Consider the following 20,904-nt stretch of genomic DNA (forward strand, 5'->3'; position numbering starts at 1 on the left):
ACAGAGGAGTAGACAACAGAAGTTGTAAATATGTAAATACTTTTTTATGGTATTATAAATGGGTAATACTTCACAAAAGACATGCACTATAGTTATTAATTACAGTGAAAAACAAGGCCACATTGAGTTCAATGTAACAGGAGAAAAATAAACCCTTAGTGGGGACCATATGTGTTTCTGCTTTTTTTAGTTCATAAATTAGAAAATTAATGCAATGACACTGAACAGCCAAGTCAATAGTCCAAAAGAATAGAAGGTCAGTCCCTCCAGAGCAAAAAAAGCTACAGCAATTAATTTCTAAAACAACAGATTTCCCCACATAGCTTCAGTGCTTTTATTCACTGTTTCACAGCCACAACATGCTGAGGTGTTCTTTTTTTAAATGACTGAGTACGACTTTTTTCTTCTTTGAATGGATTAAAGCAAATGCTGTTATTTCAGGAACAACTTGAGTAGCGGTAATGCTGGATCAGCTGCTACTTCCAATCCATCTTACATCCAACTTTAAATACAGCCACAGCCATTTCTTTATACCTGTGCTATTAATCTCCCTCTGGTCTTGCTTAGTGTGGTTCTAAATACCAAAATAATAGTAATTCTTATCGTGTTTAAGCCATAAAATGGAAAAACCTTTATACACTCAATTAATATTAATGTCACTCCTATTTTTCAAAGCAGTGACTAAGTAAGGATTAGCTGATGGCTAAATCAAGGCTAATCACTGGTTTACCAAGTAAATAAGCAGCTTTTTGTGGCAAGTATGAAGTCAAACTACAGCGGCTAACCTTAGATTACATAGAAAAATATTTGTTCCATTACAGGCTATATTTCTTCACTGGCAAATCTTTGGCATGTGGATAAACATCAAAATGCTTTTGAGCAGAAGATTAAGTGTGTGATATGCAGATAAGCGAATGCTACTAACTTGGAAAAATGCCTACTATAGATGATCAGTAGGTAACATCTACCTCAGAATGGTTATCAATAGCATGTGTGTATTGTTCTGAAGAACTGTACATGAGAAGGATGCAGCTAGATGCATAAGATAATTGTGTTTGCAATTGTTTTGTTTACTTGCACTAAAAATCAAATACGTTCAATAAAAAATAAATATATATGCACCATGATGTGGTTTGAGTGGAGGGAACCTGTTTTTTTTTTTTTTTTAAACTCCAAGTGAGAAAAAAACATGATTCCAGTTTGAGGAAGTTATTCTGGAGTTGAGTAACTTATTAACTAACGCTGCTCATGAGAATTTATCTTAGCAAAACAGGTTGGCTCTGGAAATTCACTGCAGAAGAATTTCCTGTCTGACCTTGCTATGACACAAGCAAAGAAAAGTAACACCTGTCACACAGTTAAAACGGCAGAAAACTTTTTCAAGTTAAAGTTCTTCAAAAACTGCAGAGACTTTTGTATAATGCAAAGCTTGTTTTATGCCATTTAAACAGGCAGACAGATTCTTCAAGAGAGGAATATGGGATTACTGATGGGTTTTTAATTTGGTTTGTTGCTGAGTATAATTTCAGATGTGGCCACAGCACAATGCATTAGCATGGGCCGACAAAACCCTGCAGTGTTTCCAATGTTCTTTTAGTCTGATGTTTTACTGTTGAGTAGTCTAAAATTATTCAAATCTCCCAACTCTTTAAAAAAAGATTGTTTCTGCGAAGTTAAATGTAAATCTAACACACTGTAAAACATGTGGAAGAGTCTGTCTTGACTGAGTCGAGCCATAACCATGAGCTAACACTGACTTAAAGGGCAAAAAAAGTGTAGCATGTCAGAATCACACAGTGTGCAGTGTGGTAGCTACAAGAAGATAGTGTACAAATCAGACTATCAAATGCAAAGCAAATCCAGACAGTATGCATAAGTGATGAACTTAAAAAAGGAAGGGACATGGATTAAAAACGATTAACATCTCTAAATTGTACTTGAGGCAATCTTGGGCTAATGTCCTCTGTGTTAGATGTTGTCACTCTGGACCCATATACCACTCTGAAACGACAGAGACCTTGGCAAAGACTGTGAGGGATCAGTCCAATAGTCTGGATAAAGAAATGTGCCATCTGTCTGAGTGAAGGATGACAAGTGAGGGCATGGTCAGGTGTTGGATGAGGCCAGAATATGTTAGCAGAGTGGAGGGAAGCACAACATAGCTGCTGTAAAGACAAAACTACTGATAACTATACGATAGTATCTATACTTTGACCTTTTTGTTTCTTGTACAACAGCAAACTGCAATATATATTTTATAATACTGAAGTGCATTAAGGTAAAAGGTGTGTGTATAATGGTGTAATGCAGGCATAATGGATGGGGGCAAGAGAGAGTGAATGATCAGCATATTGGGTCAATCCAGGCCAGGGTAATCACTAGACAAGAAGTTTGTTTTTCTGCATCTCCAATAAAACAGCTCCACAGTGACATCTCTATTCCTGTACATTCCTATTCCTCCATCAATGCCCCCTGCAGCTCTGTCTGACAATCACTTCTTTATCTCAGACTTTTTCATGTCCGTGTCACTGTCAGCCTGGGGACTAGCCAAGAATGAAGCAAGACTGAGAGGAATGAATAGAAGATTTTGCCTAAGGCACCTTAAAGAGTGTGAAATGGCTCTTTACAGCACACATGATCAAAATGACGTAAATAGTAGATTGTAGGAGAGGCTTTGAGTTGTAAGAGGTAGAGCCCGACAGATATATCGGTTGACAGATATTAATCGGCAGATATAAGGCCTATCAGTATCTGTGTATGTTGTCCACTATGTGCCATTATGAAAAGTTTTTTTAACCAACATATAATGCAGAAAGCTTTCTTGGAGTGCTTTAAAAAAGGTGGCTTTTCTTTTTTAAATAGTCAGCAATTGATTGAAACGGAATTATGTTTATTTAGCCATTCATTTAATTCATATGTTTTCTTTTTTTAAGTTATCATTTATATAATTGGTTGACAATGTAATACACTGTTTGTATAATGTATAACAATGTTCAATATTATTTAATAAAGTTTTATGTTTGAGAAAGTAGCTCTCTGGGTAAATTTTGGAGAGTGGTGAAAAATCAGTGCACAATCCAAATGACAAGGTCTATTTTCATTCCAGCTCAAAAAATTACTATATCAGCCACCAAACTGGCCACCACACATCAGCTATCAATTAATTTACCCCCTCTATCAGCCCCAAAATCCCATATCAGTCGAGCTGTTGTAAGGAGGTTGGATAAACTTTTGACTATGTTACATAACCCTGTCCTGGATATTTTGGGTTTTGCAGGCAGATTATAAATGAAGAAAGCTTCATTTCAGCAAGGAAATCAAAGACACAGTTTCATAATGATGAACACAAGCAGCACCCGACACTGGCACCTTTTAATTACCCATGGGGAATTAAAAACAACTGGTAAAACACAGTGAGACATTGCAAGGTTAAGTATCTTCTGCGTGAATTTAGCCTTCTGCTTGTTGGAAATGTGGCCGTCAACACTCTCTCACACACTCTTCAAAGCAGTTTCTGTGTCATGGTGAACTCTGTTAAAACTCTTTCTCTTCCCCTGCCGACATGCTGCCTTTGTCAGTCATAATAAGAGAGGATAGGCTGCGGTCCGTGTACAAGCAATTCACAAATGTAGAAGTTGAGATGTCAAGTGGCTTAGTAATAGAGCCTCTTTCCACCGGCTGCACACCTATTAGTTATTATTCAGCCAATAACAATGAAGTCAAACATGAATGTGACCTAGGGCGGTTGGCTACACCGACAGGGGAGAAGAGGGAGGAGAAAGTCACGGTAGCAATTTTAAGTACCAGCCTGAATTATGATTGGACCGTCATTCAAAGCAAGGTATTAATTCATTCTTTAATGCAACAGGGCGAACGTCTCAGCACTATGTCAAACAGATATACAGTATAGAGTCGTGGCAAGGGCAGAGGGGGCTTTAACATGAGTTAAAGAGACTGTGCTTCTGATATACCCCATCGCTGAGAGCAACCGCATCTTGGAGTTTTCTGGCTGCAACTTCTGAACATCAATTCTGGCTGATATATTTCACTTTTTTAATTTCTGGAGGTGGAGGCCAACGGGAGGTCAGAATCAATACAGAACTGTGAACTGCACTATCTATAATGATAAATTCAACCTGGTGCCAGCTTTTTGATGTTTAGTGGCATGTAACAGTGCAGTGGTCAGCACTTAAAGGAAAGAAATGCCAAGATGTAAATAAGTAGCCACCTCTTACATTTTCTGATGTTCAAGGCACAGATCATAATGAAAAGAGGCTCGGATTACTCATGATTCATTCTCACAGTTGGCTCCAGCCAAAGCAAAGTATGTGCTACAAGCAGACCTACAAGGTGTTAAAATCCAACCGGCATGTTCGCGGTGTCTCATCGCTACAGGGAGAGGAAGCTGTATCTAATGTGATTAAACTAGATCTCATCTTGGAGAACGGCTCGAGCTGGTCTCTCCCTGGTGATGGGCTGTGCATTTTAACTTGGCATCTGAATTTAGTTTCTGGCAAAGACATTGACAAAAGCAGTCCCAACCAAACATTTCAACAAAAACTATAAACACAAAGTAATTAAAACAGGGTGGATGATCAGCAAAAGTAAGAAAATCCTTCTGGTTTAATCTGGTTAAAACCTGATATATCTGGTATGTAACTTTTCATATAAAGATGAGCCAATTACCTTGGTCTTTCATTTATTTCTTGCAGGAGTAAAATCTGTTTAATTTGTGGAAGTTACGGGATACCAAACAAGAGGTTCATAACTGCAATATGCAAATATTATGGCTGTCAATCAATAAAAAAAAATGTATTGCGATTATTCGCATGATTGTCCATAGCTTTTTTGCAACCAAATAAAACAATTTTATCTGTTCAAAATGTACCTCAAAAGGGAAATTTTTCAAGTATTTAAAACTCTGATAATGATTGCTTGCTTATTGCAAATGTATGTACACAGATTTTGAGAAGCCTTATAAGTGCCCGAGTCGTGTATCTCCACAACACCTCTGTTGTTTATTGGTTTGTCAGTTTGCCATTGTCTATGAAATACAATATTTATATGAAATGAAAAATCAAAAAAGGTGCTAATTGATGGCGACATAGAAGAGAAAAGATGAACTTAGTATAAAAAATGATGTTTTAGCATTTAGCATTTTGTAAATGATTCCACTGACTATATTTCCACTTCCATTATCTTTTTAAGCATTTTAAAGAATGTGTCATCACATCACTCGGTCAAGTATCTTCGATTGCATCATTCGACAGGCTGTCTGGCTTTTTGTCCTCTCAGAGAGGCTCAAGCTTCGTACAAGCAGCAGACTTAAGCAATTTTCAGTTTGTTATGACATTATACACTTTGGCAGAGTGGAAGGAGTCAGGGTACACTACCGACAATGGTGGGATGCCAACCACAAAGCATAAATCAAAAAACAAAACAATGGGTGACAGTCCAGCCCCAAGGTAAAAAAAAAATGAATCCCACATATATTGCATATATATTATATATGCATATTTATTCTTTAGTCTACTTACAAACTATTCAGATATACCCACTTGGGGAGCATTCACACAGATACATGAACAAATAAAAACGGAAGATGTAGTTCAGAGCACTGATGTCGTCACCTTCAAACACCCATATTGAGTGCTCCTTCAGTCATGAAAAGCCGAAATGTCATTGCATCCTCTACTGATGCCCCATCCTTCCTCCAGCAGCACACGCTCTAAGCCTTCCAAAATCTATTTCCTCTGCTGGCCTTGAGTCTGGCTGGCAGATTTGGAAAAAAACAGTGTGGCTGCCTTGACATTCACCAGCTAGCTTGGACCACATTAGGTAGAAGGAAGGAAACAGGCAGCTCTGACCATCTCTCACTCTGATTAATGCTTCATAGAGTCTTTTGGATTTGGCATGTGGTAGCTGAAGTGATGCCAGCCTGTCTAGTCCTGACATATTGGGCAGGCAGGCAGACATGCATAGACATCAAACACGCCACACTGAAGAGAAATCAACTCTCGTCTCCATCTCAAGCAGGGATAAACAACAAGCTGTGCTACCTTTACTGACCCCACACTGCAGTAGGAGTACACCGTGGAGTGACAAGATACTGAGAAAAATATGGTGCAAACTGTATTATGTTTCATATGTGGCCAATATGCCATATTTGATTTGGTTTGAGGTAGGCTTTACTTCAGACCACCCACTCTAACCTCCTTTTCGAAGACATTTGGCAGGCAACAGAGATATCTGCTCACAATGATGACAGCAGAGGCCGAGCTATCAGCTTTCCCTCCTAAAGAACAGGGAGCATGAGAGACCTTGATGTCTTATATTGTACAGACATCATGTCCCCCATTGTTTAGTCATCAGATCAATAGGAGCAGTTTCGAACTTAAGCCTTATAGCACTTTGACTTGAAAACATAATCATTTATTTATGAGGTTGCTGGTGAAATGCAAAACTTCTTGGGCTACTCATGGCTTAATTAAATAGGGATTTCTGTTTGATTTAAAACCACTACATGCATAAAATACATATGCGCATGTATGGACAGCAAAAAATAATCGTGGAATAAAAAGGTATTATGTCATTTGCAGCACTCAAGAAATGTTGGTTATACCTTAATTAAGTAGGACTTTGGGATAAATGTATTGCAGTTAAGTAAATGGAGTGAGCAAGTGCAACATCAAACTGCCAATCAAAATATCAGCAACTGAGCATATGTGCAACAAAGCCTGAAATAGTAAAGAGCAATTACATTATGGCAGTACTGATGGGAAAAAGTTACCTGTGCTCGCTAAGCCTGTCAGCTGTTACCTTATTATCCGTGTCTCCACAATTACATAATGACATTTTGGATATAAAAAAAAGAGTTGTGAGTAAATGGACAAGAGTTGTCTCAGTCAGACAAGAAAGAAAATGCTAAGAATGAGTACTGTTGTAAAAAAGAGAGGAAGAGAAATATGGAGCATTTACAAGGGCAAGCATGTACTAACAAACATCCACAAAATTAATAAATAAGTGTGTTAATAAGAACAGCGAAAGCAGACATTATATTGTGCAGTATATGTGTCTTTCTATGAAAGAGAGAGTCATAAGTGTTTTCCGAGAAGACATTGTGAGGCCAGTTGGTGTCGGGGCTTTAGATGGGGTTGGATGATGAGGCTAAGAGCTACCAGATGTGCTACTAATGTCTTGCATGTCAAGCTGCCACGCCACGGCTCGAACCAAACAGCGCTGCACTGCACAGGTCTGGACTAAGGAACCAGAGAAGGTGGTCTGAATAGAAGGACAGAGCAGTGGGAGGTGTAAACATAGACACGCCGCTACAATGATTGAAAGAGACTGGCAGAATGAAAGAGAAAACAGGAAGAAAGAGCAAGAGTGCAAAAAGCAACTCGATGAAAAAAAAAACATGTTTCTACCTTTTTACTAGCTGTGAGAAAACAGTGACCTTTACCAGTAGCTTAAATCTAACATTCTTAGTTAAAGGATACAAACCACCTGAAGTATTTATGTGTGTGTGTTTGTGTTTGTATAAAATGCTCATCACATTACAAGCCAGGTTCTTTCAAAGAGAAGATAATGGCACCCATAATGGCACCAAGACTAAAGCAGTCTATTAGTTTACTGGCAGCCATGGCATTGGATGTGGATGTTTCAGGAAAAGACAACAGAAACCCGAGGGCATTACAACTACAAGCTACAGCACGGCAAGTGAAGTAATGTTTTCTTTTCGTTTTGTGTGTTTGTCTTATGTCAGCGGGATTACAAAAATACAAACGGTCCGGTTTTCGTGAAACTTTGTAGCCAAGGAAGGAATTTTGGAATGCATCGAAAACACTAAAGATACACACATTATCTTTCACTTTTGTTAATATTGCAAAATAGGGAATTCGTGCTGCATTCATGTAAGGTCAGAAAAATCTGAAAAATGAGTTCCTGATCATATTTCATGGCTCATCTGATCCGTTTGCTCTTTGTTGTCAAGTAATTACTGGAAACCACTATCAAAATTATCTTTTTTGTAGAATCCTTTTTTCCATATTACAAATTAAAGATCATGGAAACACAGAAATTAGACCTCCAAACTTGGGAAACGGGACCATCTGGGAAGCATGTGAATGCACCATGCCTTGGCGTAGATCTGCGCTCTCTGAGTAACAATATAGTCCTACAAGTGAAACAAGCTTCCATTTATTAATTTAAACAATAACCTAAACCATTCCTTGGACTCCTCATCTGTCTATCTGTCATGTGTTAGTGATGTTTGTAGAGTCTCTGCAGACACTGAAGCTGATGAAAATCCTTTTACGACAACCAGAAGGAATGACAGCCAAAGCTACAAAAATAAGAACCACAATGTTTTAAAAAATCCTTTAAGAAAAGTCTTATCTGTTGTATCATTTCACCACCTGTGAACACACAGATTCCTGCACAGGCAACCAACAAAAACATAATAATCCTTAGTCTGTGAACAAGAGAGTCCAATTTAGAAGCAGTCAATTGCTTTGCTTGGAAATGCACAACACACAAAAGCCAATTGGGATGAAATGACGGTAGAGAGGGGGGCAGAGTGTGGTATTTGGGTCAACATTGTTCATATTTCCAGCCTTTAATTTGTTTATCCTCTGAAAAAGTGCTTGCCAATATAGCATGGTACTTTTGCACAGTGCTGCTCCAGCCCAGTGCTCCAAGCTCTCTGTACTTTACCTTCCTCCCGAAAGCTTTTAAGTCTTCTAATGAGATTAATTAAGCCAGTCCAGAGTTTGTTTAATGAGGCCCCAGTGGCCTGAAGCACGGAAAGGGCCATCGCTGGGAAATAGAAGCTTCACATTCCAAATAGAAAGGACCAAAACTTTAAACGGGGTTTTAGAAAGAGGGTTTAAAAAGTTAAACCTTTAGTAAAGTGATGATAATCTTTTTAGCTGCAGGGCAGTAGGACACTTTTGGAGGCTGGAGATTCAGTACCACAATTTACTAAACAGGCATAATTTCCAATGTAAATTCCAGTGAATTATCTTGTAACCTCCTCCTATGTAGTGAACTACACTCTAACCAAAGTATTACTAGCTATTATTAACTTGGTAGCTAAGACGCATCCCAACCGGCAACCGGCATCCGCCATGACAGAGAGACGGAGATTCAAGATCTTCAGTCATTTACGCCAGGGCGAATCAGCGCAGCACAACGTACCTAGTGGGTGGATAGGAGGGCGTGGACAGGCTGGCTGTCACCACTTGTATCATGGCTGCTGGTTGCATTAATGTAGTGTCCTCATACAATTTCTAAACAGGTGCAATATTTTTCACTGCTTTCTACAGTCTTTCTCAACATTGGCTTTTATTACTTAAGTTATCAAGCAATACTTCAATAGCTCTAATCTGAAATAAAATATAAGATAGAACATACTTCAGAGCTTATCTTTAACTCTGACACTGAATGCAACACATGTCCATTATCCATGAGATATCCTTAATATAGTGTAAATTGTAGACAAAAGGAAGCCTTGAATGGCCATTTGACAACTTCTTATTTATTTATTTTTTCTTTAATAGTTGTGACGTCGTTTTGGTAATTAAAGACTTGGGGTCTGTATCCAGAAACTGGGTTTCTTGCATTAATGCATTTAAATTAGAATGTTTTTTTTTATCTCTCTGTATATGATGCAATAAATTGCAGACAGTGAAGTAACTATGAATCCCACAAACAGACAGAATCCACATCAAACTGTTGTCTCAGCTGTTCCTGACTCATGGTGAGCTACTGTCGGTGCTGTGATGCTGGTAATTCAGTTACACCATATCAAGCGGCTCTTAATGCACCAACAGTTTTACCTTTCACATCACAAATTAGATTCAGAAGTTACCCAGATGAAATTTATGACTCAGGTAATACATCAGATGGGGTCCCTTGGAGAAAGTGGAGTGAAATAAACAGATCAAATGCCATTTAGTCGTAGCAGTGCCAATACTTCACCTCAGCCTAAATGCAGAGTGCCAGTAAAATCAGTGGAAGCTTGATCCCCATTTCTCTAGCTACACAGACAAACTCCTGACACATCAGCAAGATAATCTGGCACTCTTTATAGGAGGTTGTAAAGGCATACACTAGCTCCTGTGGATCAGTACCATGCAGAGAGGTTTTCAAAAAAAGACAAATACAGTATCTGAGATAAAGGTAACCGCTGGCTCAGACAGGAAGAAGGAGCCAGGAGAAACAAAACACAATAACTGAAAATAGTGGGTAAAAGAATGAACAGGGGTGGTCAGAGAATACAAAAACAGCGGGAAGAGAAGACAGGAGAACCACAGAAACAAAACCCTCATAAAAGGTCCATCTTTGGGGTGGTCGGTAGCGTAGTGGGTTACGCAGGCGCCCCATGTGTAGAGGCTACAGTCCTCGCTGCAGCTGGCCCCGGTTCGAGTACCGCATCGGACGGCCCTTTACTGCATGTCATTCCCCTCTCTCTGCCCCCTGTTTCCTGTCTCTCTTCAACTATCCTGTCCATTAAAGTCATGAAAAAGCCCAAAAAAATACATTTAAAAAAAAAAAGGTCCATCTTTTATATCTATAATAATCACTTAGAGTCTTACCTATTTGCCTCTCCAGATCAGCTGCTTCATCTGGGGTGGCCCTGGGCAGCACCCCTGGGTCACTGAAGCTGGTTCTCAGGAGTGTCCCCAATACAAACATAAACAGCACACCTCCTATGACTGGGATGACCGGGGTCAACTGCAGCGCCAGGAACGGACAACTGGTGGGAGAAGAAGAGATGGAGAGAGAAAAAGAAATAAGCAAATAGTCTGACCAGTAACAACCTCAGTGTTTCTCCTAGCATTGCCTTGGGGGGAGATCCGGGTCAAAAATATTTTTATTTACCTAATTTATGTGCAATTGTTTCATTTCAGCTTGTTGTGAGATTCTTTAGTGCTTTTGTTTTCATTTATGGGAGATGGATTTCTGCTCTTTGATCTCTATGTTTCTTACAGTGAAACACAGTCTTTGTGGAACCTCCTTAAGATTTCTAAAGAGCCATTGTGAAGCTCAGTGTGGATACCATCTTGGAGGTGCCTGATTCCATCAGCCGTGCCCTTCATTATGCATAGAATTAAGGCTTAATAAAATATAAACTGGTGAGTTATATAAAAATTCAGCCTCTGTGCATTAATAGCTATAAACATGTTTATTTCTGCTATAAACTTGGGCATTTTCACATGTAGGTCTAGGGGGATCTGACTTGGTCTGGGATCTTTCAAGCCTCTGGGTTTGCCGAACTTTTAGCCCTGGTGGTAGCAAAAAAGTTAAAGTAAAGCTTAAAGTGAAGAAGGTTAACAGCATTCAAACACCTGCAGTCCACTAACTTCTTGTTCTTGTTACCAACATCAGTGGCTCTTTTTTTAACAATGCTAGGTTAAAGAAGGTAATTTAAACCAAGTAAGAGTTTAGGAGCTTTGAGTAAGTTATTAGTAGGAGTCTGTAGGCCAATTTATGCAGTGAGAATGATATAGGCTTCAGCTAATACTGATTGGAAAACATGCTCTTCTTAGTGTAAATATTCGTACAGGACAGGAAGCAAACGAGCCAATAGACTGGACATTTAGGGAGTGTTAGTATGCGACTTGTCACTTAATGGACAGTAAGTGGATATGCTGACGGGAACACACATAAGGGTCAGTCCCCTGTGTTGTAATCTGTTCTATTGAGACAATTTAGCATAATCCCATTAAATGTCCAACGGTGCAGGTGGTTATTACTGTAATCACATTTAGCCCCACAGAGGTGTGGCCCAAGCTGCAGCATCCCTTTTCATTTGTTAGTCTCTGGTCTGTTGGATTGAGTTTGGGGTCAGCAATGAGTTGCCATTACACACAAGGGAAACTAAATGAACATGCGGTAGCCATATGTTTACAGGGATGCGGTTGAGGGATGTAATAGTAATGCGAGCTGAGCCAGGGTTCAAAATAACAGTGTTTACAGAAAGGCTTGTGTTCATCTATTGAAATAAAGTGCTAAATTCAAAGTTTGGGTTAATCAAACCTTTAGGTGTTAATTAATTTTTGTTGTTGCAGAAAATACATCTGTATCAAAATCTTTCATCAAGTAATTATTTTACATTAGACCATCTCCTGCATGGCTACTTTTAGTGCATTTATAGGTGATCAGTTATTGCATATAATGCATTACTAACATTTGCAGGGGAAGCACCATGTGTTTTGCAAGGAGGCTGAATTACATTGAATGATGAAGAAAAAAGGTGGAGCTGGTTGGGACGCATTACTGTCATTCACTAAGTGCATTGGACCACACGCCATGATTCAGTGCCATTTAAAAATCAATGCAGAGAAAACGATGACTTCAGTTCATAAACTAACTGAGGATGCTGTTAGATGTAATGAAGCACCAGAGGTCAACCATTGTGGTTACCCGGTTTGTCAACCATAAGGTCATTCAACCCCATTTTATAACTAATGTCACAGAAATGCTGCACTAAAGCGTTTTATTTCTGCTAAAAGTAAAGAAAGACATACATACAGCAATAAATGCAGATGTAATAAATAATATGCCAATCAAATAAATTAATATGGCTTTGAATTACATTACTCATAAATAAATGAGGCAATAAATATGTATTAAAAAATGTACAATTTACATTTATTCATTTCAGGGGACCTTTATTATCTAATTTAAGTTTGTTTCTAAATGTTATTTCAGAGGCATATTTATTTATGTATTTATTTAATATTCACTTAAATGGCATTCCATATCATATCACTATGCCACTATCTAACCAGCCTTCAGATGGTAACACCTTAGGAGGGCAGTTACATCCGCTAATCCATGCCAACAGCAGTTATTCTGATAAACCAAGCCAAACTATATATAGGCTTGCCATGCTGGGTTCCAGCAGTGATAGCGGATGAGGAAGTTGTAAATATGAACTCTGAATATGGACGGATTTGTTAATTTGTGCTAATTGGGGTTCTAACATTATCTGCACACACTCCCTGCCTACACCTGAACTACTGGAGATGAGAAAACGTCAGTCAACACATGACACCCAGGCACTAAACGCAAAGGCTTCTGTAGGTATTTTGTACTATATTTTATTAAGATAAAAAATGACTAATTCTAAATCAGATATGTGCAATATTGGTGCTTGAAAAGAATGTTTAAGCTGGGACAAACTCGTGCCATCAGCCCATCTGAGTGGACACCGGCCAGTCCTGCTGCTTCTCTACATCTGGAGTGAGACTGAACTCAGCAAAAAAACACTGGGATGTCTGGGACATCAGCAGGGGGCTGCAGGCGGGACAACACTGTGCAGCACAAATATTTCTCCAGTTAAAAACTCGCCTGGAGGTTCCCAAGGTCACTGTACAATATACACAACTTATGTTAGACACTTCAGTGTTTCCCTTAGGTTTACAGTCTTGGGGGGAGGTGGGGTTGGGGGGGGGGGGACGGGACATATTTTCTGACGCGCATGTCCCCCAGGAAAAAAAATGTACATTTTAACTTAAATGCATCAATCTTGTGCACTTTGAGAGCTAAACACCTCACACAACATATATAATGGTAGGGGAAACTCTGCACTTGCTAACAGGGCAGCCATTTTACAGCCCGAGGTGACGTGTGATTCTCCCCCTGCCAGGCTTCTAAACTAAGCTGGGTGGAGACACATCATCCAGCACTCTATCCTGACATTGTAATCTAATACAGAGCATATTTTGGGGATGCACTAATATATCGCTGGAACATTGGCAAATAAGATGACATTCACTAATGGCAGTATCTGATGCGTTGCATACATTTTGTGCTCGCTAAATGTTGTGTTGGTTATTTTCTTTAAAACAGTTCAGCTGTTTTTTGTAATAAATATTTCCCTGGAACAAAAGGGTAAAGAATAAAACAAAATAAAAAACAAAAAACATCGGTATCAGGTAGGTCAGCTAAGACAGTGCATCAGACCATCTTTCTGTTATTTTTTCAGACAGAAAGCGACTCTGTTGCTCCTGCCTATCAAAATACTTTGACCACAAATGTATGCCCTGGGGGCTGCTACAGGTCTCCATATTCATACCACACAACAAGCATGATTATACAACCATGCATTAGCCTATTTATTATCTATTATCTAATACGATTACTTTTGCATATCACTATTGCAACAGTAACATTTTGGTAATGAAGGTTAAACAAACAAAACAAAAACAGACCTATGTGTTCTTCAAAATATGTGTTCAATAATAAGCAACAATAATAGACAACTGTGATATATCTTGTGAAGAGTTGGTAAAAACAAAACAGCCACGTAAATTGTATCTACTTTCTCTACTAACAAAGAGTGGTTTCTCAGAAAGTCCTGTTTGCTTCAACTGACAGAAAGGAAACAAATAACAAGAGAATGCCAGCAGATTTAGCCATTTAGACAGTGCTGAGAAGACAATTCCTTAAGAAATGCTGAACAGAGATGACTACTCTAGTCATGCAGCAAGACTGAGTTCTTTGTTTCCTGTCTCGAGGGTTAAGTGCATGAAAAATGTATCATCGTCATCATCACATAGCAAACAGAACCCACCCTGCTGTTGGCTTAGTTAAGCAAAAATATCCACATGAAAGCCTGTAGGATTTCACTCCCTTTATAATGAAATTTAATGTTGTTATGAATGGGATTTTTTATTTTTTGTAAAAGCTTCTGTTGGCCAAACTATCTGGAACATTCCACTCTATGATCTACACCAGGAAATTCCCAGGAAAAAACTGACATTAACCAATCAGCGTCTAAAGCGCAGGCATGTTTGTTTTGCTATTTCAATACACAGAATTATAGCTTTTCTTGTTGTTGTATTTATGTAAATAAATTATAGAGAGCTGACAGCGTAGGAGTCTTTTACAGATTTAGCCTTTTACAAATTCATGAAATATTTTTAATTATTAATAACAAAAATTACATCTGGGAAACTTTGGTGGAGCGTTCATAAAATGAGAAACAATATAACCACATGGGTAAGATTTTTTAGCATTTCAGAACAAGCGATGCCACATGTCAGCTACCCAAAAACGCTGTTGGATATGAAAAGACCGGCGCCTCTAACTGTTCCTAACAACCACTGTGTACAAGTCCACAGATGAGCACTGGAAGGGTATAGCCTAAAGCTTGGCACCATCTGTCTGCATCTGCTCCAGAAAAGCGGAAAATTTCAAAGCCTGATGCCATTACCAGACATTTATTCATCTTCCCATTCAATCTGTCCTCTATTTTGTCTGATTGGTCACACATCACATTAATGAATCCTCCAATTAGAGGTGCTAATGGGAAATCACTGCAGTTGTAAAAAGCTTGGCAGAATTTGAGAGAGGGTGCTACATCTGTAACAATCAACCCAAAGCCAAGATTTGAATGGTTCTGAAGCAATCAAGAGAAAGTAAAGCCCCCCCACTAATATGCCAAACAAATGAAATTTAAAGATACAAATCCACAAAATGATATGAATGATCAGCATGATCTCACGAGAGCCAGACAGTTGACTGATAAAATTGTCCAATCAAAGGTCTATCGGTATCAGTGTATGTTCTGTGCAATGTGTGCCTTTATGAAAACTTTTTTTACCCAATATATAATGCATAAAAAAGTGGTCTTAGCTTTTGTCAGCAAATGACTGAAACTGAACACTAATAATATTTATTTGGGTATTTATTTTATTCCTATCAATTCTTTATTTTAATATACATTATTTTCATAATGTATTATAATGTAAAACAATGTTAAATATTATTTAATAAAGTTTTATGTTTGATAAAGTAGCTCTCTGGATACATTTGCAGAGTGGTAAAAAAAAATCTGTGCACAATCCATATAAAAAAAAAGTCTATTTTAATTCGAGCGCAAAAAGTTACTATATGAGCCTGATAAAATCAGTATCGGCATCAGTTTCAAAAATCCCACATCGGTCTGGCTTTATTTCTCACTTTCTTTAGAAAAAGCTGGAACTTGCAGATTTGTGCTTTCTTCTGTGACAACAATATATTTCAAAACTTGTCATCTGGCAAGTGATGATGGTGATGGCTGGGAGAGCTGCACAAACCGCTGCCTCTGTCCTCAAAGGCTGCGTCTCAATGTGTCGGACATGAGGAACATAATGAAAAGGCAGTCATGTGTGATAGAAAGTGACAGGCCGGCAGAAACAGACAGAGATTAAACACTGAAGCCATTAGAGAGGGAGGATGGATGTGACATCAAGCCTGGCTCTACTATAGACATGGATCAATAGAGATACGTGGACGAGCTGCAGGTAGGCAACATCTTGCCTGGTTTAAGATCCCCCTGAAGACAATGTCCCGGAAATCAATTTTTATCAGTCACCGAACATGAGCGGGGAAGACAACGAGCAATTTCAGCAACAGCCTTTTCTTTTAAGGAGAAGAGCAGATATCGACAAGGAACTGGACGTTTCCAAAGTTACATCTTCATTTTCCTTTTAGTTTGATACCAAATCTTATATTTAACTGGGACTTTGGGGGCTTTGTTGCCATGGAGACGGACAGTATCCAATGTCAGACATGGTAAATTTTCGAAAGGGAATGTGGTTACCCTGGAAACAGCCACATGAGTGAGCTGAAGCCTCCGAGGAAGAAGAAAAAAAGAAACAAAGAAATTCAACAAGACAGAGACAGCATGATGACATTTATTACGATCACTTTAAATGTCTCAACAAACTATTCGGTTAATGGGGACGGAGACCACATTATTGTTGGATTTGATCCAGATATGGTACCAAGACTGACATCGTCACTGGCTGCTGACCACAGAAGTGATCTGAACTGAGGTTGGGGGATGTCTTTACATGTTTAACTGGTCTTGACGTAGCTGTACAGTAACTATATGAGTTGGGACATGGGATTCGAAGCACCCTTAGCACGTACACTCACGGGCAACTTTATTATGTACACCTGTTCAACTGCTCGTTAACGCAAATGTCTAATCAGCCAATCACATGGCAGCAACTCAGTGCATTTAGGCATGTAGACATGGTGAAGACAACCTGCTAAGGTTCAAAGTGAGCATTCGAATGGAGAAGAAAGATGATTTAAGTTACTTTAAACCTGGTATGGCTGCTTTTCAGAGTTTTCAGACAACCAGTGAGTGGCAGTTCTCCGGGCCAAAATGCCTTGTGGAACACACAACACGTCCAACCTTGAAACAGGCTACAGCAGCAGAACACCACACCAGCAACTTTTTTAGGTATACTTTGCTAGCTAATAAAGTGGCCGGTGAGTGTATATCAAGCAACCAATTAGGATTAAACCCTGCTTATTTGGCCTAAAGTTGGAAAAGGGATTTATTTTCATTCCTGTTTATTCAACACTGAGGAAATAATCCTAAAACATAAAATCTGTTGAAAATATAACCTATACATGAATGTTAAGACTAGGGTGAATGCTCAATAAAGAAACAAAACAGATCTTCACATGTATACACCATGCCCTAAGCAGCCAAATACTGAGCACTCAAGGCAGGCCGGTGTATCATTGGTTAGAGTGGGGCCATTTTAAATAAAGTTAAACCAAACATTCAGAATGGAAAATATAAAAAATAAACTAATCTTGGAATGATTGTCAAAACTATTTGCCAACTCCCTGGAGCAACAGGCCAACAAAAATAGCCTCATTGGTCAATCAAAGCTGTAGTTTGTGTATAATGATTGCTGGTTTGGAGCAATATGTTCGAACAAAAATCGCCTGTAAAGCCAAGGTCTGAGACAACTTCTCCTTTGATAGTACGGATAATTACTCACCAAAAGCTACCCATTTATAAAAGTGTACAGCATAACTGTCAAGGTCTGTGTGAATTATTGACTGCTGGAGGCAGCGCAATAAAACTATGATAGCCTATTCCTTGGGCAAACATTATCATGATATATAGTTAACGCATCTGTAAGATAAATTAATGCATATCACTGTAAGGCAAAGGACAGCAAATGCACAATAACAAATGGATTTTAATGAGTATGTTATCAGTATATAAACAGCAATAGGCAGCACTATGTTGACATAAGCAAAAGATAATGTTTGTTTTGTATTTAAAGAAGAAATGCTCATTACTTCATTCTTTCATTCCTCTGGAGGAATGTCCCTTTTGTATTATGTAATGCACTACTGGGTTTGAATCCGACCGCCAAATATAAATATTTGAGGGACCAAAGTTGACACAGTTTCGGTCGTCTCACCTAGACTTAATCAGTCTTCTGAACGGAAATCAAAGTACACCCAAATATACGTCTTTTTATTTGTCCTTAGGCATAATGAGCAGATGTATTTCCTAGTTTTAGGATTCTCATAGATTTCACTGCACTCAATCAATTAATTGCTTTACACATATATTGTTATGAAATGCAGTAATTACAACTAGAAGAGAATATGTTGGAGTAAGTTTGCTTTTAAGCCTTCAATCAAATTGGCCTTTGCAGAAACTGTCTTTCTGAGACGTATGTACCCTCAGACATAACAGTCTATGGTTTTTCTTGTTCCGTTTTTGGAAATGTAGAATTTTACTATAAGTTGAGAGTTCCTTGACCTTTTAGTGGATTGGGTTCGTTAAGTTCATTTTGTTGAAAAGGGAACTAGAATTTCGGATCTCCATGACTAACTTCAGTTTCTAAGAAGTGACTAAGTGGTACTGAAGTCTATGTCAGCCATTGTTTCCTGTAACGTGACAGCTGTCAGCTGTGTGTGAATAATGCTTTGATGAATAAAGGGTCTAGTTCACTACATGGTAGTCATAAACACATTCATCTATGCATCAGCTTTGTTGCTGTCAAATGTTCTTACAAGTCCTATGACCCTTTGATATTTTCTCTTCTCATTCCCCTATAGCCAATGTTACACAATATATCTAACCCAACATAAAACAAGTGAATCCATGCACAGTCCAATAAATACAATGCATATGAGCGTTACTCTCTCCAGAGAAATAAAACACATATAAATTCCCTTTTTTTAGGCAAAGGATCACAAAGACAGTTAAGAGGTCCCAACTTAGACCCAGGTTGCTTACCTCTCAACTCAGAGAGTAAGCTTTACTCAGAGCAGGAAGCATTAAAGGTCTCAAACAGGAAATGGTGCAGGCACATTCAAAGTCAATCAATGTTTAGCGTGGGACTCAAATAAAACCAATCTATATGAGCGCCCACATAATCAGGTCTTATGTTACCAGTGTTTCCTCTTGAAACATGTTTGATCCAAATAGAAATAGTTAAATGTTACTACACAAATGGTTTTCTTTTCTATTTGCATATGCGTGAAAGCAAATACCATGCCAATCAAAATTAAGAATATGAATTGAAATAAGCACAAAACCTGCTGGTACCATCACTCTTCTAAATTCTGGCATTATATTTCCTTTTGAGCAGACGTCCTCTGTGTGGGGTATAGTCATTATTTCCACAGAATGCCAAAGGTAATCCTTCTACCTGAATAGGGTCTCCCGAGGTTTCCCTACTCATTTGCCTCCCAAAGGGTGCACTAATCTCAACAATAATCCAATCCAGATTACCGTTATCACATTTCCCACTAAATCCTCTTATGATGCCAAACAGTTTTTCAAAACTCAGCTGGGAGTTAAGCTTGGGGGACTTTCATCTCTGCTTGATGCAACCATGTGAAGCTCGCAGCGCTGTTCACTGGCTGTCCTTTCAGTGTCACCTGAAATAAACTGCTCCCTCGTTTACTTTCTTCTTCAGCCGTACAGCTTTCAAGGCAATCAATATCCTGTGATCTGCAGAAAGAGGTCTGTCAAACATAGATCATCCATCCTCCAACATACACAGCATCTGGGCTGGCAATTCTCATCAGCAGTAGCTTGAGAAGAGATATAGTTTACTAAGAGATATTGCTCAACAGTGAAGCAGTACCAAATACGTGAATGTGTTTAAAATGTGCTTATCATTGTGTTAAAAATGCATTTGAAGCACTTGGCTTTGTGGCCTCTCACTCTAAAGTCTCATTACTCATCTGGTCTACATGGATACAAGGCTTTGTCAGCTTTGCCTTTCATTACATTTTGATTGCTTTTGGTGGCAGGCAAGGGCAGAACATGAACTTCCTTTTAGCTGTAGGCCAAGTCATTTGTCAATGAAACAACTGAACATGACACGCTTTTGGAAATGGTTACATTTTTGCCAAGACTACTTCATGGAATGGTGATTCCCTGCCACCTTTTTGGACAGATGTCACTAGTGCAGTCTCAGAGGACTGCAGTGGTCATGTGCATTTTGAGAACCATCTAAATCCGTTAGCATAACCTTCCAACATGTGCCATGCACTCACTCACTCCTGGCACAGGGAGTGGATGTGCTAGCACAGGAAAGCTGTGTGACAAACAGAGGTTGCTGGGTTGATTGAAGGCTCGGAGCTAGTCGGGGAGAGGAATCACACTACAAAAAAGCAAACAGCTGAGCATGATTCCTGGTTTGAATGAGTCTAGGTGACATATCTGCCTCTTGATTCTACGACAAAACAGACAGCAGCAATAAAGTCTCTGACAGAATGTCCTGCGAGGAATTAAAGTCACATCTAAAGCACATTTACTTTTAAAATGACCTAGATCTGGGTAGCTGATATTTATACATGATTAAACAGTCAAGCACAGCATGACCATTGTTCTGGTTTACCCATCTAAAAAAAAGGAATATAAAAGGAGGCAAAGTCACTCCCCATCTGGTCTCCTCCATGGGACCTTATTGCAGAAAAATATGTATGGTAGTCAAAGGGGGCACTTTACTATTCTACTGAAACTAAATCTGATGTTGTGCTTATGTTTATTTCCTTAATTTAAGTCTACGTCAGTGAGACTAAATCAGGAATGGCACACTGCTCTACATTCTTATTTGACAGCTTAGC

General features: G+C 38.8%; 1 protein-coding gene across 5 annotated transcripts in view; it reads right to left on the reverse strand.

The window, feature by feature from the left end:
* LOC131988208 (palmitoyltransferase ZDHHC14-like) overlaps positions 1–20,904 on the reverse strand; it is a 54,389-nt gene that overhangs the window by 25,915 nt on the left and 7,570 nt on the right. For all 5 annotated transcript variants that reach the window (XM_059353286.1, XM_059353285.1, XM_059353287.1 and 2 more), the window contains exon 3: positions 10,599–10,759. In XM_059353286.1, the coding sequence (XP_059209269.1) occupies positions 10,599–10,759 (161 nt within the window). The remainder of the gene's footprint in view (positions 1–10,598; positions 10,760–20,904) is intronic.

The sequence above is a fragment of the Centropristis striata genome, chromosome 16 (assembly GCF_030273125.1).
Source record: "Centropristis striata isolate RG_2023a ecotype Rhode Island chromosome 16, C.striata_1.0, whole genome shotgun sequence".
Classification (NCBI taxonomy): domain Eukaryota; kingdom Metazoa; phylum Chordata; class Actinopteri; order Perciformes; family Serranidae; genus Centropristis; species Centropristis striata.